The sequence below is a fragment of the Bactrocera latifrons genome, unplaced genomic scaffold (assembly GCF_001853355.1).
Source record: "Bactrocera latifrons isolate USDA-ARS-PBARC rearing strain unplaced genomic scaffold, ASM185335v1 scaffold_14, whole genome shotgun sequence".
In the NCBI taxonomy this organism is placed as follows: Eukaryota; Metazoa; Arthropoda; class Insecta; order Diptera; family Tephritidae; genus Bactrocera; species Bactrocera latifrons.
In genome coordinates this window covers 1,828,190-1,844,887 of record NW_017534852.1, presented here as the reverse complement: position 1 = coordinate 1,844,887, position 16,698 = coordinate 1,828,190, and the positions used below count along the sequence as shown (strand labels likewise).

General features: G+C 36.6%; 2 protein-coding genes across 3 annotated transcripts; one reads left to right on the top strand and one right to left on the bottom strand.

Annotated features, from left to right (window-relative positions):
* Nucleotides 1-654: 654 nt before the first annotated feature.
* Nucleotides 655-5,107, bottom strand: LOC108965388 (nucleolin). Of its 2 annotated transcripts, XM_018927746.1 has the most exons (3): nucleotides 3,770-5,107; nucleotides 1,271-1,739; nucleotides 655-1,198 (listed from the first exon to the last, which is right to left on the bottom strand). In XM_018927746.1, the coding sequence occupies exons 1-2, from the start codon at nucleotides 4,520-4,522 to the stop codon at nucleotides 1,275-1,277; spliced, it is 1,218 nt and encodes a 405-aa protein (XP_018783291.1). In that variant the 5' UTR covers nucleotides 4,523-5,107; the 3' UTR covers nucleotides 655-1,198; nucleotides 1,271-1,274. The 2 variants fall into 2 exon arrangements, with proteins under 2 accessions (XP_018783291.1, XP_018783290.1); XM_018927745.1 differs by having other exon boundaries at nucleotides 655-1,739; nucleotides 3,770-5,106.
* A 4,252-nt stretch (nucleotides 5,108-9,359) lies between these two features.
* Nucleotides 9,360-10,306, top strand: LOC108965400. The gene has a single exon (XM_018927761.1). It carries the CDS (start codon nucleotides 9,574-9,576, stop codon nucleotides 9,931-9,933), a length of 360 nt encoding a protein of 119 aa, XP_018783306.1. The 5' UTR covers nucleotides 9,360-9,573; the 3' UTR covers nucleotides 9,934-10,306.
* Nucleotides 10,307-16,698: the final 6,392 nt, after the last annotated feature.

Genomic DNA, 16,698 nt, shown 5'->3' with positions numbered 1-16,698 from the left:
TGTAAGATTATCCAAACTTCTTTGAAGTATTCTGCAAACCATGTTTTCCAACTCGGACAAATAACTAATATTTGGACCAATCTGGATTTGTAGACGGTTAATCATATGCCGCTATGAAACCTGTGATATTGTTTTTAAGTCACTTCTGGATAGTGTTTTCCATGTGTGCTAGAGCAGAGTTTTGCTGGAAGATCCAATGTTCTCCATCAAAACTTAAGTTTTTAAAACATACGGCTGGTACACTTTTGTCCTAATTGCAATCCCTTTTTCACAGAAGCGAAGAGGTGTGAGACCTTCACAGGAGACTTCCCACCAAACCTTTGCAGCAACTAGATGCTGAGCACGTTGAATATGGATATAATTTTTGGCGTTTATTTTGTCACTGAAGAAATCATCTATATCCTTTGAGCCTAATTTGCTTCAGAAGATGACCGATTAACTAACAGTCGGCTTATTTCTGCAGACATGATCGCGAATAAGTATCGACATTGATCTGGTCTTTATATATATTACTCTGGGCATAATTTGCTAAGGGGATTTCAGCGAAAGCTTTCGCCTACAGTTTTTACAGCTGAATTGATTCTCCAGTAAAAATAATAACCTTCAAAACTCACCATAAATTACTTAAAGAGCTCGAAAAGCAAAAACAGTTGGAAACTTGTCGTAAATACATGCATGCATATAAATTTAATTTTATGGGTACTTTGGCAAAATTTCCGCCTTTTATCATCGACTTCGTAAACTTAATTAAGCATCTATTGATTTCGGTAAGTCCTAGTATTTATAATGGTTGATCACACAAATCTTAGTCTAGTATTTAGCCTCCTTTACTTATACTCCATATTTAATAAAACTTTTCGTTAATATTTACGATTTGATTTGGCTTGAATTTTACTTAGAAGTACTCGTCTGTATGGTAAGTATGAATGTTGATATTTTAAAGCAGTCAGAGTTCGCAAGGCAGCCACCTCGAGAATTGCCACAATAAAGCTCTCTTGCGTGCAGCCTAAACAGCCCAATAAGCTTTAGGAGCGACTGCGTTGCGCACTGCGACGATATTCTATACTAATATCATTATTAATTATTAAATTAACACACACATGCTGTATAATCATTTAGTTTCAGTAATAAATAACTTGAAATGCTGAAGTGTAAGTTCTCTTCGTCGCTTTCTTGGTCACCCGCTCTATACTAATCACTACTAATTCAATATTAAAATCGCTTAATTACTATATATATCGTTAATTAATTCATACATTCTTTTACATACACATTTACTCATCATCATCTTCATCGCCATCATCCTCGTCGTCATCAATGTCGTCCTCATCGATTTCGTCGTCTTCCTCATTATCATTTTCATCAGTGCTATCGCTTCGTTTTAAATTTTTCACACCACTTTTGGTTGGCGCCCTTTTCTGTAACGGCTTTTTGGTGGCTTTTTGGGTTTTCGATGCGGCTGCTTCGCCGTACTCCAACTCATCTTCATCTTCGGTGTCCAATTCATCGTCATCTTCATCGTTACCGTCATTATCGAGTGCACCATCATCGTCACTATCGTCGCCATCATTGTCTTTTCGTTTATTCAACTTCCGTTGTTCGTTATTTTTCGTTTGTTCCTTGACTAATTTGTTTAGCTCAGTGGTGTCCATAATTTTAACGCGTCGATTATTTGGATCCAGACATTTTACTTTGATGCTTACAAAGTCAGACAAGCGTTTGTCATCCCAGCTTGAATACTGTAAAATAAAAGCACAGTTTGATAAGTTGCAAATTTTAGAAATTATCTTAATAAACACATAATTAGATAGAACCATATTGGCGATACTCTAAATCAGTAAATCTATAGATGAATAAGATTGTAAATAGGTGATAATTCAGCAACAAGACTTGAGAGTTTACCCAAGCGTTTCTTTATAGAGCCTAAGTGTTCGAAAACAGATTTGAGAGGTAGGCTTGACACCCAAATCTTCAGGTATGGACATTATAACTATCTTAAAAAATCTCAGTGGTCTAAGAGCCTCTGTTACTCCGAAGGAATGACACATTGAGCAATCTGAAACAATAAATTTCTACGAAAGATTTGTGGTGCTTTACGCCATGGCCACGGCGAATATCTCATTCGATGGAACGATGAGCTGTATGAGATATACGACCACATTGACATAGTTCAGCGAATTAAAAGACAGCGGCAACGCTGGCTAGGTCATGTTCTCCGAATGGACGAAAACACTCCAGCCTTGAAAGTATTCGACGCAGTACCCGCGGGGGGAGCAGAGGAAGAGAAACACCTCTACTCCGTTGGAAAGACCAGATGGAGAGGAACCTGGCTTCGCTTGAAATATCCAATTGGTGCCACGTAGCGAAAAGAAGAAACGACTGGCGCGCTGTTGTTAACTCGGCTATAATCGCGTAAGCGGTGTCTACGCCAATAAAGAAGAAGAAGACAGCACTGATCCAATAAACTCCGAAGTCACACAAATCAGATTGCATTTATATGTATTTTAATGCAAATCTTTATTATTCACTTCAAATTATTTTCTTGATCCAACACAAGCATGCCAATGCTTTGATCAATTTTCCATACACTTGTTATAAGTCTCGGCAGGGTACAGCCTTCAGGGTTTCGATACAGTTTTGGTGCCCGATACGCTAAATGGATAGTTTCCACGTCTTATTCATAAAGTCAAATCTCGTCACAAATAGTGATGTGTTTAATGAATATAGCTTCCTCGGCTACGTTGTTAAGCAACTCTTTTGAGACCTCTAATCTACTTTGTTTTTGCAACAGGTTGAAATATTTTAGTATAAGTCTAATTATAATAAAAAGTTTCGTACCCAAAACATTATCCAAAATATTAACGAAAACATTAACCAAAATGTCTTGCGTCCACTCTTAGGAGATGTTGTGATGATACTCTACTATCTCTCTGAAAGCAATGCATTTCCTTTCTTATCTTGATTTTGATTGATAGTGTGGTCTAAACAATTTCATCAAATATTTTAGTTTTGCCTTGGTCAGTAATTTATGAAAAAATTGACGAAGATATCTCCATATAACGACGTGATTTTAATCGTTCAGTTTATAATACACTTATATGCTATAGTGCGCGCCAGTTCTTATAAATAAGAAGAAATAAATGTTGAAAGATTTCGAATCGATATCGCAAAACTGGAAATTTTGTTTGATTGAAGACAAATCGATGGAAAGAGTAAAAAGTATAATTTTATATGTGCAGGGTTCCGAAACTGTTATAAAGTGGCTTATGCAATATGCACAACATTGTTCATTTCAAAGCTGTGACCTCTGCAAATATTGTCCACAATTTTATCATATCAAAACTTTAAAAATATTATGGAAGCTTTCAAAGATCTCAAGAGCAATTTCGAGTAGAAAGTATGTACATATTAACATAATTTTCGTTAATTGAAAAGTGGAACAATACCTCGGCTCTTTCTTCAATCTACGCTTGGCGTCTAGTTTTTGGCTTCAAGTACTACTAAGATATGTACGCACCCCTGTAAAATACAACAATCCGATTTCAGCAAATAAAATATCTTTTAATATAATACTATGAGATCGGACTCAAGTATTCCTCAAGGATAATGGAGGTATATTAAAATAAATCTTTGTGACATGATTTAGTCCGTTCTCAGTAATCGCTTAACATTAAAAAATTTAATATACTTTCATAATTCTTAATTAGCTTAAACTTCCACAATCCTGTTTATCTTAAAATTAGCGTAAAGACCATGTTCATTTACTCACCACGGAGCTGGATGTAAAGAGCAGCTCCTCCGGTGCGGTCTTTACACGTATATATTTCTGCAACAAGTTATTATCATCCTTTCGCCATAAACATAAACGATTATTTTTGGAATAATCCTCATTCAAGTCGCGTTTGTAAAGTAGCAACTCAAGCGAATGTTGTCCTCCGCCTGCTGAAGAGCCTGCCGTTGCACCAGGCGTTGCGGATGTGCTAGTTTTTTCCGTGAATTGCTTTTTAGGTGGCAAATTATTAGCTGCTGCTGCTGCAACACTACCACCACCACCACTCTTCTTTGCAGTTACCGCCACGTTTGCGGCACCAGTCGTTGCTTGCGCCTCGTAATCCTCATAATCGTCCAGCTCATCATCACTCAACTCCTCATTCAACACAGCATCTTCATCCTCATCGATATCATCATCATTATCCTCATCATCATCTTCATCACTTTCTTCGTATGCAGCACTGGGCGCTTTACGTTTAGCCACCACTGTTTGTTGCTTACCACCACCCACATTCGTAGCGCCTTTACGCTTTCGACCACGTTTGGCATTGCCGCCACCGGTGATGCTGCTTGCACCACCGCCGCCAGCTGCTGCGGCACCAACACGACTTTGTTTTTGCTTTTTGCCATTTTTATTGGCCGATGATGAGGCGGCCGGGCGCCAATCCTCCTCAGAGTCATCATCGTCCTCACTGTAATCCTCCTCGGAGTCCTCGAAAGTGGTGGTCACCAGTTCTGTGCGACTACGCATTTTCCGGTTGTTCAAGTTGTGTTGCGGAGCTTATTGAAAGACGCTTTGTGTTGTTTTTTGCTTTAGCTGCTTACTTTGTGTTTGGTGGCTGATAGGATATACCGTTAGTATTGGAAATGTGTCAAGGAGTGGGGGCGTTGTGCAGAATTCGTAAATTTTCTATTAAGTGCCAGCAGTGTCTGTGTTACACTTATGTTAATGCAAATATCCACTTTTCACTTTATTCGGCTGAAGATTAATCTTCTCACATACTTCACAATTCACAAATATTTTCTTACAAATTTTTAATTGCAAAATAATCCGTTTTCTTTTCCTTTCGTCTACGATTTATCGCATCAACACTTCGGCTCGCCATGAGAATCGTATTTTTTTCTATGCAGTTCCTTTTCCTGCCACAACCGTACTCTCTTAGTTCTGCTCATTGAATGAGTACTAAAGAGTTTTCCACATACCGTTATGTAGGCATGTAAATTTGCAGAAATTTTATTTATTTCTATTGCTATTTGTCATGTTGTTTCAACTCGAGAAACAAGAGATCTAAAATCGTATGGCATTTGTAATAAGCAACCAAAAGTTGTATCTGTTTGTGTATGTAAATTCCGAGACTACATGCAAATGTTCCAAGAAATACCATTCTACACGCTCATAGCATCCTTGTAAACATACATCTCCCTCTTTCTGTTTAGGGGATGAAATATATAAGTGCAAAAAGACAGTCCAAAAGTGGAGCATTTCTTAAAAAGCATGCTTTGTGGTGAAAAGCTTTACATTTGTGAACTTAAAAAGCTCTCTTTTTACACTATACACTATGAAAAGCTTATTAAACAACTATTTCCTTCACTTCTTCTTTACGTACAATTTCCAGTTCCTTCCGAGCGAAAGTATTAGACTAGTCCATGCGCGTTATGAGTTTTCGAAAAAAATGTGCTGTATAAGACTTATGGTCCTTTATGCATTGGCAACGGTAAATACGGCAGTCAATGGAACGTTGAATTGTGCGTGATATACGACGACATTGACATAGTTCAGCGAATTAAAAGACAGTGGCTACGCAGGCTAGGTAATGTCGGCGAAATGGATGAAAATTTTCCAGCTCTGAAAGTATTCAACGCAATAGCCGCCGGGAGAAGTAGAGGAAGAGGAAGACCTCCATTCCGTTGGAGAGACCATTTAGAGAAGGCGCCAAACAGCAAAAAGGAAGAACGATTGGCCCGCTGTTGTAAACTCGCCGTAGTATTCGGATACATAGAAAACATGTTATGCGCTGCTGATTTACCATTCACTGTTCAAAAATTAATTATTAGCAAAACTGATCTTTCTGTATAGACTAGCGATACATTTATTACTAAGAAATTGGCAGACTATTTTCGAGTGCTGATAATAAAATAATTGATTTAAATATTTTCTATCGATTCATTCAGCTTGATGTCTCTTGTGCCATACCAAAAGGGTTATTTAAACAAAAATATTTTGTCTAATGAAAAAAATCTTCCATAACAGAACTTGATTTTGATCAAGCTTCCCATACAAATCCTCAGCAGTCATCGAAGTTATCTGCGAGACTCAAAAATGCGTCATATGAGAACTAAAGCCTAAAAGCTTGGCTTAAGATTTGAAAACTCACGCATAGATAAATGCAATCCGTTCACACATGAGCACCCCTCATAACAGTTGACATTTTGGATCAAATAATGGGTAGCTAGAAGCGAGCTCTGTCATAGCTACTACATGCGCTGTAGTTATCAACAGACACAATGCATATGTAAAGCATATATATACAGATATAAACTTGTGCACATACTATGTACATAAGTATATATTTTGAATGTATAGTACATAGATAAATAGATGACAGCAGCAATGGCATGTGCAAAGTCACCTGTCAGTGAGGCGCTCACGTAATAACTTTTACTATCAACAGAGCACAGTTGGCTGATTTTTCAGATCAACTAATGATTACAATTTTGTGCGTTTGTAAATATGTATATACATACATAATAGTATATATGTTTGTATTTGTAGACACTGCCAATATGTTGGCTTATTTGATTTGACTCATTGATGGCTTGGTGCTCGCACCATGTTTGAGCCGCTTAATATCGGCAGAGAAATTAAAATATTTAATATGCCAAACACATAGGCGCATCGGTCAGTGAGTCGGGTGGACAACAATTACAATGTAACAGCCAAAAATTGTACAAGTGAGGGCACGCAGCTGTGTGAGCGTAGGTGTGATTGTTTGCTACTTCTGACCGCAGGTCTCAACTGAAAGGTTTCTTATGTTGTTGCTGCTTTGTTTTTTTTTTCTTTCTTTTTTATTTCATTCAATTTTCTCTGGCTCATTGTTGCCTACATATGCTTAGTGGTTGTTTGTGGGCAAGGCCAAAGCCGAAGAAAGCATAATAATAGTGCACTGATATGGACTTACGGCAAAGTACGACAAGCGCGCATGCGCAGCTGACTCTGAAAGCACATGCGCTTACCGACGCAACGGCGCTCTTCACTTTGACATACCAAAGTACAGTGGTAGCCAATAGTATGCTGGTTTTAATATCACAATGATTTCAGTTGGCAACCCTAAATAATACTTCCAAGTTAAGCTGTCTTAAATATCGTAAAATTTTTAAGTTCATTTATATTAGCATTAGTGTTGACAACATTTGAAGTTCCAGAACCCCTCACCTGTTCCAAAGTTTTACAAAAAGATTGTTATATTTAACAATGGCCGGTCATTGCCCGAAACCAGTGATATCGGATCACTATAGCACATACTATAGCTCTTTTACAAACTGAGCGATCAGTTTTAAGGGGGTAGTAAGGTTAATTCGAGAGAAAAAATCATATTTTCAATAATTTTTTTTTAAAGATACCGGAAAAAGTGAAGTGTGAGAAAAACACGTTTAAACTTTCACAGCCGCACAGAATCGGCGGAGACTTACAAGTGTATATCTCCGTCAATTTTGCTTTAATTGCTCTCAACTTTTCACAGAATAATCTTTAGGGAAAACTTTTTTATTTAAAGGATGAGCCATTTCCCTATGGATTCCTACTTTTTTTTTAAAGAAAAAACACTAACACTTCAAAATTAATGGGTAATCATTCGAGAGAACATTCTGGTGGTCGCCATTGACTACTACTACACCAAACCGTTGTTTTTATACTCTCGCAACAAAGTTGCTAAGGAGAGTATTATAGTTTTGTTCACATAACGGTTGTTTGTAAGTTCTAAATCTAAAAGAGTCAGATATAGGGTTATATACACCAAAGTGATCAAGGTGACGAGTAGAGTTGAAATCCGGATGTCTGTCTGTAAAAATTCAGATATCTTGATGAAACTTGTCATGCGAGAGTATAAAATGTTCGGTGACACCCGAACTTAGCCCTTCATTACTTGTTTCTAGATAAAATGGTGGCTCTGAAATATCTTCAGGTTGCTCTTCGTTCCGAATGTGGTAGTTTTGCTTACCCATTGAGTCAGCAATGGGCCTCATTGTCTAATCGTCTTGGAACTTTTCAAGAGCCCATAGAGCGAAGCGAAGTCGCTTGAGAAGGTCGGTCCAGCCAAGCCGTTACTAGAACGCTAAGCGAACGTTCCCCACTTGAAATCAAAACGGGTAAAGTGTAGAGTATTCTCAAATGCAATGGTGCAAATATTTGAGAAAAGTCTTCCTAAATTTTCAGCATTGACGGCATTCGATAATTGGTATGGAGTAAGACGTTTCAAAATTTGTATTGTAAACGTGTATGAGAAGCTTTAATAAATCAATTATCAGGTACATTAACGTAACTTGTTTTTACAAAATTTTTTGGATTATAAAAGCTCCTTCCAGAACTCCGAGGCTAGCTGGAATAAAACCCGACCTTCTGTCCTCTCGGGTCTTAGACATCAAAAGAACTGGGAAAGCACTAAGTGTAGGTAGAGTAAGGAAGCCCAGAAATGCCTTATATGTATGTGGGCTGATGCTCGGCACCACTTAGTATATAACTTCTTTGCTAAAAACTGCGAGGCAAAATCGGCAGTATCAGTACTCGGACATAGCTCGGTGAATATTGACGGTTTAGCAGCCACCGATTCATGTACCCACTCTTCAATTGTGAAAGAGGCTTCAAAGTAAATTTAAAAAGAGATGGTTGATGTAAAGACATGGCACCTGCGCGTTAGAATATATTGCCCCGATATAAACATAAGGCAGCCTCTTTAGCTGCCGCAGCACCGCACGGTCCATCAAGCAGATATTTTCGCTATAGGGAAAGACGCGGAGCTAGCTTTAAAGCATCAGCAGGAAATCATAGAAAGCGATCAAGATCATAACCTCGTTTCGAATCGGCCAGAATTGCCTTCGAAAGCAGAACTGCATTGGCGGGTGTCGCCAGAAGCAAGCGACTTCCCCTTTATTGTGTGCCAGGCCACAAAGGCATCGACGGAAATGATATAGTGGACGAGGTTGCCAACTTAATATACGCTGTTCAGGGTATAAAAAAGAATGTTTTTTTTACCATTCCCTTCAACTCTACCCAGTTGTTTATTTCATTGTTAAAAAGTCTATCAAACTTAACTCACTGCCTTTTAAAAAATTTTATCGCCTGCACTTGCTGACTTCGCTCAATTAAAGTGCCACAAATTCATATACATCCATTAAGTCACATACATTTCACACACACTGTATACAAAGTACGCATGCGCGGCATCGCTTTGTTAAACGAAGAAGTGCTAAAATGGAATGTAAATGGAAGTATGGAGAAATTTCAAAAACGACACAACAATAGCAGCGACAGCACCAGCGGCGATACGTTGCTGAGGTGCAAAAAATATTCAGTTTGTTTTGCTACATCCATCCATACAGACGCGAAGAACGGTGCGCCTGCGCAGAAATCGATTCAATTTTGTGAACATAAAGTCGTAAAGTGGTTCTTACAGCGCTGCGTTTATTATAACGGTATTAAGAATAGTTGCATAAGCAGAAAAAGCAAAGACTAAGATTACCTAACCGCATAATAACAATCAATCAGTCCATCGGTTACGCTGCTTATATTGTCTACACACACAAAATATGGCTCAACTGTTGCATCACTTTGTTGTGGTTCTGCTCGTCAGTCTGAGTGCCGTCTCTTTGGCCTGGGGACGAGCGACTAAAACAAAGGCGACGGCAGCGCCGCTGGCAGATAACAGCAAACAATTGTTTGTCTTCGGCAGCGGCAAGGAGACGAGTCCGCCAAATTTTGTGCGCCTGGTCGTCATGCGACTCATTTATGGACTCGCCTCGACAATGGGTCTGGAGGAGCGACTGGAAGATGCCTTCAATGGCGCCTTTGTGCCGCCCAATGCCGATGGTGGTGGTCTCTTTAGTTTCGGCGGTTACGATGACGATGATGATGGTGGCGACTTTGGTGCGCTCTTCGATGATATCTAAAGCGGCATCGAACCAACGAAGTAACGGTGTCGTGTGCCCTGTATGCCGTGTAATAATTATTACGTTCAATTATAATTTAACTTTCGAATCGGCTTTCATTGGCGTATATACGCACATATTTACACCTTCATGTGTGTGTATGTAGGTCAAAGTGTGCACGAAGAGAAAGATAGTGTGACCAAAAATATTAAATTATTTTAAATTAATTTAAATTATTTATTTTATGTAAGTGTAGCTATTTAATGAATAGTCCATAAGTAAAAAACAAATTTGTAAATTCTAATTATGTCATTTGATAAAAACGCAAACGCTGGAAAAGTGTTACGAAAGTGGCGAAAAAACCAATAAAAATACATACAAACGTATAACTGAACCGAACGTGTTATTCATTCTGCAAAGTCAAATATTGAAAAACTTTCTACTCTGCATATGCGCACATATTTCGGAATATATGTACATATTTATGTATTTATACATAGTATATAAAAGTTTTGGCTTCCGATGAAATCGAAAATTAAATATTAATAAGTAATTAACTGTTGCGCGCACATCACACATACATACAAGCCTTTAGTTTTCAGTAGAAATGAGCACTTTACCGCAAATATCGGTCAATGTGTGTGATACTATATCACTAGGCATCAAATGAAACTATAAATGTAATATACTTATATATTGGTAACCTCAGATCATTCATTCACTTACTACATTTTCGCTTAAGAATAAATTCACAAAGCATTTCATGTAGATGCACCATTATGTAAATAAACAGTTGGAGTTATTATTTAGACGCAAAAAAATATTTGCTCCATCGAGAGTGATTCGTCTTCGCAGGTAAGCCTATGAGTGCCCGTCAAATGAAAGTATAATTTTAGTTTTGGTTCATTTCCTTCATGGTGAAACTGAATTTTAATACAGATTTCAAAAATTTATATTTATTAAGGGAATTTCTGTTATGGTTGTGGTGAATTTTTTTTCTGTTCTTAATAAAAAATACGAAAAACTGAAGCGAATCAGATCTTAATTGAAGAAGATGGGAAGAGGGGTGAAACGTATCAAAAAATATATGAAAAATATTACATTTCCATCTTAGAAGCAAGAAAGATTTTTGAATACTCTGTATAAGTGAAGTAAGACATGCAAGACTCAATGCAGTGGAGGTCCAAGTTCCAAAATTTCTATGCAACTTATATGAAGAAAATCTCCTGAAAACCCTAAACCCTTTTCGCGGGTGTTGGTTGAAAGTTTTGATTTTAATATTTCCATTAGTACAATACAATGGTTTTAAAAACTATGTTGCAAAAACACGATATATTTTTCCCATTTCGTGTAGGAAAACAAACACTAGAGTTTGCTAAACAATATCTAAATATGCCAACCACATTTTGAAAGAAAGTAATTTGGTCCGATGAATTCCAATTCGAGGCGAACGAGTTAAAAAACACATAAGATAGTATGGTGTAAATCTTCTAATCGCTTAAAACCACAGTGCATACATGGTGAAGCATGGAGCATGTTCTCTCATGGTTGGGGCTGTTTCTCAAAATTTGGTGTAGGTAGTGTAGTTAAAATCAATGATCGAATGACATTCTTAGCGTAATTTTAAAATAAATGCAGAAAAAGGGAACTTGGGGTGGTTTATCTCCCAATAACATAACGACCCCCAAACCAGTCGTATAAAATTAGAATAATTTTTCTTAGAGATGAAGTGTCAATTTTAGATTATTCCAATTAAAATATTAGAAAATTTGATTTGAGGCATGCCAAAACGTCTACGTGTAGTGATGCAGAATAAAGAAGGCAATATTAATTACTAAATTTACTTTTAAAGCAAAATTTTTGTATTTGTTCAAAATTTAGGCTTGCATTTGACCAGTTTTGTTTATGAGCCTTTTTTTTTTTTAAGTGGAATTAAATTTTTTCCTTTCTATTCCGAGAAAAAGATATATTAATTTATAATATGTTACTTGAATATCTATGTAAATGTATGAATTATTAATTGTTTATTTTAATAAAACTGCATTGAATAACGTTTGTAAGATTTATACTTTCATTTGATGCCTAATGTATTTACTATACTATATAATTCTAATTAAAGGAGAATCCTTTCCTGACAATGGTATGGATGTGTGACAAAAATAGGTTAAGAACTGATCAGAAATCTGAATACAGGTAGGTTGAATCGGGTCAATACTTCTCTTAACAACCTAATACAACAATTTTCGAACTTCCAAGTGACTTTATACCGCACATCTCGACCAATATTAAGGTTATCCCATTGATAAGAAGAGAGCGGGTTTTACGCAAAACAGTGTTAATTTTTCCTTAAAATGGATAAAATTGGTGAAATTTTTGACCTAGTCTCCACATAGCAAACATATGTATAATCCGGTTGACTTTACTCTGATCTTGATTTATGATTGGTAATTTTTTTCAATGTAACGCAGCTTGATAAACAACATTTTTTGGTTTCTGTTCCGGTGTATAGAAAAGATGGTGCGAAAAATATAGCATTTCCAAATTTATGCCACACACTATGCGATTATCCATGTGTCCTGTTGATTCTCATCTCAAATGCAATTTTCAGTGGAAACGGTATACGTTAGAACTAAAATGGCAAATCGTTAAAGCTCAGAGGAATTCGTAGAATCAAGCATTGTGGCCCCTTGTATTCGATAGTTGCGTCACAATCAATCGGGTTCCATTTCACAGTTTCGGCGCATGCAGATTGCGAAACATAATAACTACAGATCCAACTTTAAGAGTCTCCAAAGCCTCTTCATAGAATTTGGAAATTCCACTGGATAATTCACGGCGTCTTCTTCATTGTCAAGACGATCGATTGATTTGTATCCGAGAATTTGGCTTTGAACCTTCCAGTTTAAGTCAAAAACAAATTGTGCAAACTTCATTTGCATTCCAGTGATTAATATGTTCCAGCAATTGTAACCGTTGGCTTACTTCTCCAAAACTTGCACACACCGTTTCATTCACAGTACGCAATGATTCAAATGAAGTTGAACCGCGTACATTAATCAAAGCAACCGAAGGTAGAAACAATGGTCGTTTTTCTGTTCGATTGTGTGAATTTGTCCTCATGTATTAGTCGGTAACACACCCGGATGTCCATCTACTTTTTGGCATTGCTTTCTGCGTTACTATTTCTGCGACGATGCATTCCATGTATAATATCAAGGCAGTTCCGATAGAGCAATGTTCTTGCAAACGGATCACTGACGAAAGTTGAGCAAAAACTCGTAAATGTTAATTTTGTTGGAGGCGGTGTTTCCACTGGCTCTACTGTATTCTCTGGGTTGAAATACACTCTTTAGCCATTCTCCAAATTAACTGCGAGACGCACAAAAGTCGGAAACGTTCATTAATTGCAAAAGTAAATATTCTACAAAGCGCTTTATTGCAGTTCACGTATGACCGTATCGTTCAAGTCCAATAATCGCCATGTTGCTTCCTTTGGTGACGTAATTACAAACGTATTTTATCGATTACACCAAACTGCATTACTCAACATGGATATAAGTTTTGGATGTGAGTTACACAATAATGGTGAATATAGTACGAACCATGTGCTGTCAATTTCGATATTCACTCTTCTAAATTGAATGCTAAATGTGCTGCCATTGTCGTCTGGTGAGCGACGCCGATAGAGTGGATATGCATTATCTCTAGCAGAAATAAAGGGATGTCCAACTTATTTTAGTGTGAGAGCGCTTTAAAATTTGCGTTTTTTATAACATTTCCATTACGGCCAGATTGAGCAAAATAATAATTTTTGGGCATTTAAATCAAAACACCCAACATTTGTACGAATAAAAACTACTATATAGTGGTTATTTATTAAATGGAGAAACTGTTTAAATCTTTTTATAGTATATTAGAACAACTGATTTTTGACCTTTCAATGCCCAATAAAGGGATTTAAGCTTGTTAGCTCTCAATCATTATAGGTTTTTAATAATTTTCCATTGAAAATAATACTATGATGCTTCAAATTACGAAACGCTTTAACAAATACCTTTAAATTCCAAAAATTTATTTAATTTTCATTCTTTTACATTTTTTATGAGTGGTCTTAAACGATGCAACAAATCCCTCCGTTTACATATTTTTTATATTTTTGGCCATCGCTCGTTTCCAATTGCTATGACTCAAATTGTTCTCTCATTTGCAGTGAGAGATGAGTTGAGCATCCCTTTATGTCTGAATTCTAGTTTGTGTTTCCGAAAGAAAAGCACTTGGATAGCGTTTCGTGCAATTATTGTCAGACTTACAAACCGAACTGTTGACAGTTAATTAGAAACTACACCTGTTTTGAAGTAAATTATGTTTTTTCCAATAAACCTCATATTTTTTTTTGTATTTTCACTTATTTTATTGAAACCTATGTTAAACTTAAACACTAATTGCAAAAATTTTGTTAAAATTCCTTTTTGTTTTGAAGATTTTAACAAAACATGTAATTCAGCGATTCAAATCAACGATTTCAGCGCCGGAACTAATTAAGAACGAGAATATTTTATCAACAAATATAATGATATTACAAAAACTTGCCTACTTTCAGTCAGTGTTTTGTACGTTATCTCTTTTACTTTAATATTGCTTTACATCGATTCCGAATTTACGTTATAAGACTCTGAGAGCACACCAATGGTATAGCTTGCCATGCCGTTCTAATTTCATCACAAACAACATCCATATTTCGGATATTTTTGGGTGCATATGGCTCTTTTAACATCACCCAAATATGTTCTATAGGGTTTAAGTCTGGGTTGGACAATTCCCACTCCAAAACATCGATAGAATTTTTGTGTTAACTTATACGCATGCTTTCAATTGTTATCTTCCATATAACAGGCGAATTTTCCTTAGCCCATGGCAGGAAGCCATTTTTTAGGATGTCGACGCATTGCTCCTTGTTGAAAATTCCATCAACCTTATGGAGTGGACCAACACTATTCCAAATAAAACATCCCCACACCATGTTTGATCCTCCACCACGCTCAACTGCGCGTTGAACTTAGCGAGGTTCAAATTCTTGAATTATTGAACGGCGAACATACCTTCGACCGTCAGGTCCAAAGCGATTAATTTTTCTTACATTGTTCCAAACAACATACCTCCATTGATTTGTTGTCTTAGACCAATAAGAGCAAAAGTCTACGCGTCGCTTTTACGAATTTTAGCAAAAAGTGGGTTCCTGCGTGCTGCTCTGCCGTGAAGTACAGATTCGACCAAATGCCGAGCAATTGTTCTTTTGGATATTTGGACATTTATATTCGCCTTGAATTTCATGTAGAATGTCAGTGAAACTCCTTTTTTGTGTCTCCTAGGGAAACAGTAGTAGTTCTGCGGTATATTTCTGTTGAAGTTTTTTGGGTTTTTTCTTTGCGGCATCATTGAAAATAGTTTTAAACTCTGTATATGCTTAAGGACATTCAAAATAATTTTTTTGAGCATTTGATTTTATACGACATTTCTTTGCACATCTTTCCAGACCGACGATGGTCAAAAATGTACCTGCAAAGGGAAGGTCTACAGTTGCAGCTTTTCTTCATTAAAAAATTATTTTAAACTACAACTTTGAAACACATCCTTAAGAGAAATCAATAATATTGCTAATAAAAATTAGTACCAGCAGGTACTTTAAAAAACTGTTTCTAATTAGCTGTCGCACTTAATTCACCTTCTATATCGTAACGCATTTACTAATTGGGAAAAAATTAAAAGAACTTTAGTTTCATACCCACAAAACAGAGTGAATTCAGTAGTAAATAAAGTAATACGAACAATGCAAGACTTTTAGGAATATAAATCCTGGGTACTTTCTTGCCTTGGGCTGCCATACGTTGATGGTAAGAAGAACGCCAACCGATATTAGGACGACCTCTTCGTGACTTCGTAACAAATTTCAATCTGCAATTGATCACTTTGTGTAAAACACACATAAAGTTTTCACTGAATAATTTTCAATAATTTTTCTTTTGAATAGCCGAAATTGAAGGATTCAAATAATTTACAAATCAAAATATTGAAAAACAAAACAAACAAAATTTGTATGGAATAAAGATACTTTTTGGAATTGTCTAATTTTCCGACTTTTCCTCATAAAAAGTATAAGGTATTCCACAACGAACAACCAAACAAAATTTCATCAAGATTGGTTCAGGCGTTCTTTTAGCGTTACTAACAAACATACATACATTCACTCGTTTGTATGCGAAAAAGAAAAGAGCTGTTTTTAAGGGTTTCCCTAATTTTTTGGAAAAGTGGGCGTGGCCCCGCTCCCTGTTTTTTGTACATATCTCGGAAACTACTATAGCTATGTCAACCAAACTGTATAGAGTCGTTTCTTTTAGGCATTTCCATATACAGTTCAAAAATGGAAGAAATCGGATAATAACCACGCCCACCTCCCATACAAATATAATAATAATAATAATGAAATCTCGATTATCACTTTATCATGCGAGAGTATAAAATGTTCGTACATGTGTACTTAGCCCTTCCTTACTTGTTATATATAAGATACGTACGTGTATACATACATACATATGTACAGCGTGACGAGCTGAGCCATGTCCGTCTGTCCGCCAGCGTACAAGTGAACTAGTCTCTCAATTTTTAAGGCAATGATCTTTAATTTTTCTTTCTGTCCTGCGCATTTGTCGGAGCCGTTGATATCTGATCCCATGGCATGACTTACATTCATGTAAGGAGTTTTTTTATTTGTTAAGCTGCCTTCAATAA